Below are 10334 nucleotides of genomic sequence, written 5' to 3'. Positions count from 1 at the left end.
TTCACAGCAGGGAAGGCAAGTCCTCCCATAAATGGCAAAAAAGCTGTCCTCATCAACGAGAGGAATGCACTGAACCTCATTCATTGTGGCTCTGGAGGGAATCCCACCAACTCCAGATGGGAAGCTTTGACTTAAGTGTAAACACATTGCTTTACAGTATTCCTAGACACCAGCTGGATTAGACAGTGTGATACTAGGACAACGTGCCACACTCACCTGTGCCTAGTCCTTGGGGAAAGCACTCCCCAGGACACAAGAACATTCCTTTAGCAGGAAGCAAGCAATCCTCACAATGCAGCTGTGGCCTTCTAACTCAATTAGATAGCTATGGGCAGAAACTGAGACAAGGGAGAAAGGCAAGGAGACATCTTTCTGAGAGAGGTGGCCACAACAACAGCCTGTCTGTCCAGAGCAATGTTTCTGCACATCATCAAACAAGTAACCCTCAGAGGAAATGTTTTTTGGTTCCACCTGAGAGTTCCTGTCCTTGAGGAAAGACACTAATACAAACAGGTTGAGACAGGGTAGAGGCAGAGGCCCAGGCTGGGTGGCTTCTAGTCATAGGCATCATCATCAAAGTAGGAGTCACAATCAAGGTTATCCGATTCATCACCGAACAGAAAGTTGTCTTCATCAAGGTCATCATCATCATCATAGTCTTCCTCATCTTCATACTCCTCATACTCAACCTCTTTGTCACCTTCATCTTTGTTGGAGTCATCACATAAGATGGTACACTTTGGCCTGTTGATGAGAACAGCATCAGACCAGAGCCCCAGCTGTGAGCAGCAACCACAATCCAGCCCCACACCACCCTCATCCTCCCTACACCACCTCAGCATCCCAATCCAAAGCCTTGCCTCAGGCACACAGCAGCCACACAGATGCACCTATAAGGTGGTGATTAAATAGCCTTATCTATGTATGCAGAACAGGGCTGTGTCAGAGAGCCACCTGTGACTGGGCCAACAAGCTGCAGTCTGCCACCAGCTCAGGTCTCTCAGCCCAAGGAGACCAGAAACCCTGCTCTGAAACAAGAGTGTCTCTTGACTCAGTTGTCACACATTCTTTCTTGCAACCCTGCTCAGCTCCTGGAAGGACAGCAGCTCTCAGAGGGGATTGGTCACACTGGGATGGCAGGTGCCAGTTGCGTTTCTTGGTTTAAACAGCATGTCGTACAGGAATGCACTTTGTTTCAAACTCATCACCTTCCAATCTTAACACCTGCCAGCTCAGTACTCCAGGACAGGGAAACAACCATCCATTTCACCTCTCGACACACTATTTTATAGCTGTGTCACTTCTCTGTTCCCTTCCTAAAAAATATTGTCAGACCCTTACATCTGCCCCCATGTATGTTCTTATTCTTGGTTTTCTCATCTAGGCACTTCCTAGATCTCTCATACACTCCTGAAGAAAACGTGTGACTCTCCACAGAAACCCAAGAGAGTCCAGGGAGGGCAACTTTCCACCTTTCCTTGTTACCCCGCTAAGAAAACTCACCCTACACAGGCAGGGGCTGAAGAAGGCACATTTGAGAGTTTCACCTTTCTCTGACCAGGATCTGATGAAGTCTGGAGCCCAACATGGAAATCCTGCTAGCACGGAAGAACAGACGCAAGAGAGACAATATGCAATTTGGGGTGTATTTTGTGCTGCAAAGCCCTTCCTACATACACGCAGCACTGACAGTCCATGCCCTCAGCTGACTAAGTCCCTTTCTAGGTTTGACGAAGATCCAACTAGACCAGAGCACAAGCCACTAAAGGGCATGTGGACTTCACCTGTGTGGAGTGCCAGAGAATTGCAAAGAGACGCTCCTTGATCTGGTGTACCAACTCCAAACCAGCCTTGAAATGCTCTGCTTTCAGGAGCTGAAGAGAAGAGGCCAGGTCCTGGTACTGCAGCAAGGTTTCCTCTGCAATTCAAGGCCAACAAAGTCATGCTGCTTCCCACACTCTTAAGCAGAGACAGAGTCCCTTGGCTCTGATTATAAGCCAGTCACAGCTATGTAGGAATCCTGTACACATACAGTGTGTGCTATCACTAACACAGTGCTGCCACAATTTGAACCATGCAGCTGGGAATGCTAGCCTCTACTGAGAGACTGTGGGACTTACCCAGAAGGATCTGCAGAGCGTTAGTGTGCAGCTCTAGGCTCTCAGTCTGCTCTTTCACAATATCCATGCTCTCGGTGTCCTGGTTGTAGTAGCTGTACACACAGGAGTAGGCCAGCACCTGGAGCAGCACAGATCATGCTGTAAGCTTGATGATCAGCTTCAGAGAGGGCAACAAGAAAGTCACATCAAACCCCCCCAGACTTCATTTACATATCAGTGGCTGATAGAAGCCTGGCAGCACTTCTGGTCTGTGGCAATAGCCCAATGAACCATTATGCCAAGTAACAGCAATGCCAGGCTACCTGGAGCTACTGGTAGGATTGGAAATGAATGTGTAATTATTTTGTACTGAAGTCTGAAATAACTGATTGTTCCCACCTGCAAATCATCACAAGAACACAGACTGTAAATGCCTAACAAGTGTGACTGACCAGGAGGCAGAGTCAAAACAACCAGGATGCAGAATCTACATGTTGCTGGGCAGCCCAGGTTGAACTCATGTGGCATTGAACTGAGAGAACTGAGGCCAAAGAAAAGCAGGCATGGTGCAAGCACCAAGAGCACAAAGGTTCATTTCAACAAGTGACAAACTCCTACTGGGAATGAATGACCTCTAAAACCATCCACGCACCCAGCAAGAAACAAGACCACTGTTTCCATTTAAAGAAATGGGCCAGAAAAGCCAGCAGCAGCAAACAACATTGATATGTATCCTGGCAAACACAGGGGCTACCGTACTGAAAAGACAAAACATGGTCAGACACCCTTGTAACACATGCACCTCTCAAAATCAAGTTTGCCTGCACAAAGGAGGTATATATTGCAAAGGCAATATCTCAAAGGCAATTCCCACCTCCTTCCTATTTTTCAGGGCACAGAAGACAGTGCAGGCCTATGCTGTCACAGGCTTACTGCACACATCCAGTGGCTGCACTGCAAATCCTTCATAATGTCACTATCAGGTCATGCAATAGGTAACTCGGTGCTCCCAAAACACCTATGGCTCATGAAATTAAGCTAAGAAAGGAAAATAATAACATGAGCATCAAGAGGGACTAACGTTAACACAGCATGAAGAACCACCACTGGGGCATTTCGAACTGGAATGGTCCAAAGCCAGTATATGAAAAACCTAAATATCCACTCTTTCGCCAACTCCATGGTGTCAACTTGAGCTAAGCTCCAAATCCTATGACCTTACTGTGACAAACACTGCAGAGAGAGCCCAACTCAGAACAGGGAAAGGCAGACATGAGCTCCTCCCTGTCATGCTGCTGTTCCTCCCCTCAAGCTCTTTCTGTCTCCCCTTGTTGAGTAGAGCAAGGTTGGTGTCTTCTCACTTTAAAAAACTTCTCACTTTAAAAAAGGCATAAAATACACCTTATAATTAGACCCAAGCCTCAGCAACCTTACCTTCCGTGCCTGTTCTAGCACTTTGCAGGCATCAAGAACAAAGGTCAAAGTCCTAATTTTTGGCATCTCTCTGATGGAAAAAATGCTGTTCCTCAGATTCATGGCAAATTCCTGCAATAACCAAAGGAGGGGGAAAAAAGTCAGTGTTCAGCTCCACTGAAAAAATAGCACCTTACACACAGGTAATTGCCAAGCATCCTGAAGTGCCATTCCAGAAGATGCAGGCAGCAGAACAGCATTTACTGCCTCTATCTACGACACCTCTACTATGCTGTCACTTCAGCCTTTCACAGTATCTCAGCTCTGGACAGGATTCAGCCTTCAGTCCTTTGGTTGTCATTGCTTCCAAGTACTGCATCAGTTTCAGCACATCACCACCCCAAGTTAGTGTTCAGTTTCCACAACAGACTTGGCAGAAGAAAGCAGGCCAAGAAGCACCCCTTATGTCAGAGCAAGGGTGAAATTACTAGGTTTTCCCACCTGGATCTGAAGCCTGCTTCTCAGCTTCAGGTGACATATATTGAGACACAACAGAAAGTGTCCTGCTCACCAAGGCTATGGATAAAGAGTCAGTATCTGCAAAAGAAGGAGGAGGCCTTACCCTTGCATGATGATGAAAAGTGCATCTCTCATTGTAATCCTGAAAACGCTTCTCCTGCCAAGCTGCTTTACTCACCTGAAAGGAAAGGTACAAGTAATGTGTAGCAATTTCCCGCAAGTGCCAGGGTTGCCTGGAAATGGCCACCATGCATACAGACTTTGACAATACTATCAATATTACTGGCCAGTCCACAAAGTCCAGAGTAAAGGGAACAAGCGAAGATCCTCACCCTCTCCCTGAGAGGCCAGGTGCACCTGAACACAAGCATGAACCAATGGGATACAGCAAACCACTCACCATAGCAGAGCAGTTGTAATAATCCTTATGAGTCGGCCTCCAGGGCTTGAGGCAACGCCAACAAAAGCCATGATTACACTTTGCACATGTCATACTGCATAGTAGGAGAAGAACAATGGGAATCACTCAGTCCTAACAGCCACCTGCAGACAGCTTCTCCCAGTGCTCCCCTACACCACAGTGTTTGAGTGTGCAACCCACTCATTCCCATTCACTTAGTACTCATTTCACATACTAATTCATTTCCTTGCATGCATTTTTTTAAAGCCTTTTTTGGAAGTAGGTGATTCTTAAAACTAGTTTTTCTGTTCAAAAATGAGCTGGGTAAACTGGCAGCATGATCTCACACTACAAACTTACCAAGTAATTGAAGGGTGAACTAAGCATTCCACAGTTTGAAGCAAGATGCACATGAGCACCTCACCTCTTCCCTCAGTAATGCAGCACTCCACAGTGCAGAAAGGCACCGCACAGCCCCAGGGCCACACAAAACATGTGAGGACAAATCACAACTGGGCACTAAGTGCTGTGCCAGTGCAAGAAAGAAACAAATGGCAACTCCTAAGCACTGGCTTCAAAGCTGGATGTCACTCCTCTGTCATGTAAAAAGCTGCCGGAGATACAAGCCAATTCAAGAGAAGCATCAAAAGAAAAGTGCTTAAGGTTATGGGAATACGTGAGTATGAAAGAAAAAAAATAGTGCTGAGCTATCCACTCATCTAACCTGCAGCTCTGTATGTCTATAGCAGCTTCTGAGAGCAGACGAGTGTGTGTTATAAAAAAGTTACTGCAAAACAAGTTTTGGTTCTACTTCAGAGCTATCAATGGATTTAAATCTGAATGCTGGGGAACATTCTGCTTTTCATAGGAATTAAAAGCAATGACTCATTCTTATAAAGCTATAAAAAAGACCTGCTACAACTCTTACTCCACAACCCAGGAAAAAAAAAGAAAAAAGCACAATGGACCTAACTCTATGTCCTCTCCTGTCTCCATTAGCAAACAAAAATTGATACTCACTGCAGGCAGCCTTCATTTTTCTCTATCTGAGCCTGGCAGCTTGGGCAGTGCTTTGAAATGAGCTTAGCCAGATGTTTGCTTTGGGCTTCACTTGTCATTCCCTCATAGTACCCATCATCATCCACCCACTGAGACATGTGGCTGCAGCTCGCAGGATAATGGGCCTGAAAGAGAAAGACAGTCAACCACACAGAAGCAGAATGGTGTGTGCCAAACCCAAGGCAGTACTGCCCCTGACTCAGCTTAGCCTCACCTCTGGGAAGTTGCAGTTGAAGCAGGATATCCAGGAGCACTTGGAACAGGCTGCCCCATAGCCAAATCCATCCTTAAGGAGGATCTGATCACAGCCCTGAGGGTTGGTGCACCATGTCAGGTTGGAGCAGCACTCAACATAGCCTCTGAGGAGGGCTTTTTCATACTGTAATAAGAAGTCAGGAAGGAGATTTAAGGCAGAGAAGCTGCACAGTTAGACCTTAAAACTGGGGTCTGGTGCCTCTGCACGCTACAGCTGACTGAAAAACTGCTCACAACAAAAAAGCACTAAGTTAGTTTACTCTTTCATTCCCTTTGTGTAAATACCCCACCCCTCGTGTCATAACTGGAGGCTGTTTCATGCCACAGAATAGCTGAGGTTGGAAGGCACTTCTGGAGGTAAAAAACTAGTCCAACTCCTCCAACTCAAAGTAGGGTTGCTCAGCTGGGTTTTGAACATACCCAAGGATAGAGACTACAGGCCTCTCTGACCAACCTTTTCCAACATCCCACTACCCTCACTATTGAGAAGAAAAGGTTTTCTTATGTTTAGAAGGAATTCCTTATATTTAAATCAGTGCCCAATGCCTCTTATCCTTTCACTGGATATCACCAAGAAGAATCTGGTTCCTTAACCCCATCTACGTATTTACACATGTCAACAAGAGCCTTCTCTTCTCCAGGCTAAACAAATCCAGCTCTCTCAGCTTTTCTTAGAGATATTCCAAAAACTAAATCGCCTTTGTAGTCTTTTGCTGGAATATCCCCACTACGTCTGTCTTGTACTGGTGAGCCCAGAAATGGACACAGTACTCCAGGTGTGATCTCACCAGCACTGGGTAGAGGGTAAGGATCACCTTCCTCTACCTCTCTTTTTATTTTTTTCTGACTTTTAAGTTCCTCAGCAGACTTTTGCTTAGTTACACAACATGAAAAGGGGAAGGAGACTCGCTTTGACCACAACCTCTAGATGTTACTTCAGAGGACAAGGCAAACTGATTATCAACAAAAGACCATTCGGGTAGGGACCCAGGGATGCAACCATACTGCACATAGTTGCTTAGTTTTCTGTATTCAGTTGCTGTAGTGTAAGGACTGTGCAAACATACACAAAGCTACTTGTTGTTCAGAAGAAATCCTGTAGTCTTCACAGCCCTCCTGCAGATATTTTTGCATTCCTGGAGAGCTGCTTTAAAGCTACCAGGCACAGAAAAGACAATACAGGTCAAAACAAGCACTAGAGAGAAAAGGTGCAAGCCCCAAGCACTGAAGAGCTCAGAAAGGCCTCTCATTCATTCTTCTCTCTCATTTATTCCCTGTTATTCATGCTCTCTCTCAGGCAACCTAAACCAGAGATTCAGGCTGCAAGGATTTTAGCCACTGTCATGGCAAAATGACTGGTGGAGGCAAAGTCTCAATAAAGCCACTTCATTCTTCTCAGCGTCAATTATCTGTGTCTGTCACCCTGTTGACAGGCAATGTTGTAATTTCTGCCCAAACACAGGTACCCAGAGTGATACACAGGTACTTGAGTCAGCAGACAGCACTAAATCACAGCTTTCATAGAAGCTGAATTTCACAATCTCTGGAGTTTTGTGCTGTCCTGTTTTCCTAGTGAGGAGGAGAGAGAGATGTAACTGCTGAAGCAGACTTAGAATTCCTACTGAAACAGTAAGAGAAAGAGCTGCTCTCAAGAACCCTAAAGGGAGAGGGAACGAGTGTCCAGTGAAGGTCTGGGAAGAAAACTAGCCAGGTACAATCAAGAAGTTGCCAAATGCCACATGACACTAACCAACAGATCTTAGAGTTCTTTGCACCCGCTGGTGTCCAAAGCCCCAAATCCAGGTATGGAGCCTATGCATTCCCAGCAAAGAACCCATGGGGGCAGAACAGAAGACTACCTCTGAAGAACAGACTCTCAAGGAACTTGAGGAAAACCAGGTGGAGAGAAAACCTCTTTCAGAAACATGGGAGGGTTTATGTTTTGTAGAAATATAAACATTAAAAGTTTAAACTTGAATACTCTTGTATTACCAAGACTGCAGCCAGCAGGCAAGGGAAGGGATTTCTCACAGCTGTTTGACACTGGTGATACCATTGGATACTGGGAACAGTTTGTGCTCCCATGTACAAGACAGATATTAACAGATTAGAGAAAATGTTGTCCACAGGCCACCAAGACAGTCAGGGGCTGGAGGACAGGATGTATATGGGGAAGTTGAGAGAGCTGGTTTTGTTCAGCATGGGGAGAAGGGGGATCTTACCACTGCCAAGAGCTACCCAAATTGTAAGATGCAGAGAAGACTGAATCTGAAGCAATATGTTTTAATGTCAGAAATAATCTGGCTATGCTGACCACAGGGTTGGACCAGAGATTTCCAGAGATCATGGCAACCTAAATTATTCTGTGACTGTATATGTGACTCTGCAGGAGACATTAACACTCCGGCGTTACTTACCACGTACTGAGCAATAAGGGAAACTGGTAACATTTCAGTGAGAGCATCACATCAGCTTGTTAAAATCATCTGCAATAATCTATTCTTTATAAAATAGCCACAGCTACAGGATATCAAGTCCTGCTCTCAGATGGGTGTGACTACAGGATTTGCAAAGCCAGTTAGAACTAGCTGCCCAGATACATTCTCTATATGCTAATTTTCCAAGCACTTCTTATAAAAAACAAGATATATAAGACAAATGGAGGGAAATGGTCTTCTGTAGTCTTGATCATTTTGGTTGCCAGTTTGCAAGCTTAAAGAAAAATTTTAAGATAGAGCAGTCTTTATGACTACTGCTCATTGCTCTGTATAACTGCTCATACAGGATCATAACAACAGTAACGAGCTGGAAGAGGAGGGGAATATTTTTGGAGAAGCAATTGCTGGTATAGACCTGTCAAAAAACAGAGCAATGGAAAACAGACGAGACACCCATTCTGTCCAACCATTAACAAAAATAGTCTGTCATGCAACAGCCACAGCTCTGTCATTAGATGGGGAGGGCAGTCAGCTCTAATAACTAAAAACTGAAAGCATAGGGAGAAAAAATAGCTTCTGCCTCAAACCAAGCTGCTCCTGCTGCCCCATGCTGACTGAGGACTAAGGCAAGCAGAGCTCAGGAAGCTCAGTTTACAGTCACCTGTAAACCCACACAGACTTAGGGTGGAGATTAAGTCTGATGTGGTAACTTCTGTCATCTTCACAAAAACCTGAGGTGCTCAAAGCCAGGACTGTTGGAACAGGAAGGACATTAGGGCCATTGTTGCAGCAATAAAATGAAATTGCTCAAGTGTTTTCTCTTCATTTGTCCTAGATTTAACAACTGCTTCTAGCACAGCAGCAGAGGATACTTGACATGAACTGCTACCATAGCTCTCACCTGGTCCTTAACTAATGATGCACTGAAATGTTTTTTGCTTGGGACACGTTTAGAGAAAATACCACTGGGCTCTTTTGCTGATGTTATGCTTTCTTGAGTAGTTGGTAATGACCATGATCAGAGACAACTGACACTACTGGGCAGAAATCTGGTCTGCCTCAACTATCACACTGCCAGTCTTAGTAGCAGGAAGGGGAAAAGCAGCAGCAAGATTATGTTTGTGCTCACAAAAACAAAACAGAGCTTCGACACCCAGTAACCTACTTCACCTTGGCTATAATCTCCTCCGAGGAAACGATGGAACAAATGAAAGCTGTAGTTGGCTGTGCATGGCAGTCAGATATGGGACACGTGCAGTTGACAACCATATTCTGTTCAATGCGAGTTGTGAGATACTCACTCCAACAGGGCTGTAAAGGCAGAAGAGGAGAAATCAGAGCTAAAGAGGAGCTGCATCACCTGGGTCGTGTGACCCTGAAGCCCAACCCCCCAGCAGACAGTGCACAAAACCACCACAAACCATGGGTAAGTACCCAAAAGCACAAGACTGGGAACAGACTAACCCAGAATTGAACAATCACCACTAAAGGGAGCTGAGAAAAGAGAAAGTATGAGCTCTGTGAAAGCCATCTGGTAACAGCTTCAGACAAAGGACAGCTGCTCTAACTAGGCAGCAGCAATGCCCCACGAAGTTACAGGAGCCAAAGACTCCAGGATCTTCACCTTGCAACAGTAGTGCATGCAGCAGAGGGTTGGCGGCTTTTCAGTAGGACACAGCTGATTCACACAGACGGGGCAGTGGGTCCCTGGGCTTGGAGGGGGCTGGGCATCCTTCACTTGCAGCCCCGAGGAGATAAGGAGGGTCTCACAGTTCTCCATATAGCACTGGATCAGGAAATCCACATTCCACCTGCAGTGCATGAGGAGGTGCCGTGCAACATCATCTGGGATGCTCAGAGCATCTTGGACCTGTTGTACTGTCTGGTTCATGAGCAGCTTTGCCTCATCTGGACTAAGCGTGTGCCCCCTTGGCACCTGCAGCATTGCCATGAGAAAATCCTCCGAACTGCCAATGCCAGGGTTCGACCTGACATGGAGAAACGTGTCACAACCATACAGGGTGGACATACACACCCGTCCACACCTGGTGACACGCATCCCTACCAAGACAGGCAGTCTAAGCTGTCCTCATCTGGAGATGCCTCCGGTGGCCTTCTCTGGAAAACCATCTGTGCCTGGCGGAGGAGTTG

General features: G+C 45.9%; 1 protein-coding gene across 1 annotated transcript; it reads right to left on the bottom strand.

Annotated features, from left to right (window-relative positions):
• Window positions 1–554: 554 nt before the first annotated feature.
• CUL9 (cullin 9) lies at window positions 555–10171 on the bottom strand (the record flags this gene model as incomplete). The annotated part of the gene is made up of 11 exons (XM_010016506.1): window positions 555–744; window positions 1504–1595; window positions 1785–1918; window positions 2121–2238; window positions 3534–3644; window positions 4135–4209; window positions 4432–4525; window positions 5452–5615; window positions 5705–5869; window positions 9354–9494; window positions 9808–10171. Coding segments are annotated over 11 exons (1648 nt in total), but the record flags the coding sequence as incomplete, so codon positions are not given.
• Window positions 10172–10334: the final 163 nt, after the last annotated feature.

Source organism: Nestor notabilis, unplaced genomic scaffold (assembly GCF_000696875.1).
Source record: "Nestor notabilis isolate BGI_N333 unplaced genomic scaffold, ASM69687v1 scaffold20236, whole genome shotgun sequence".
Lineage (NCBI taxonomy): Eukaryota > Metazoa > Chordata > Aves > Psittaciformes > Psittacidae > Nestor > Nestor notabilis.
Note: the sequence above shows the minus strand (reverse complement) of the source record. Positions and strands in the feature narration are given on the sequence as shown.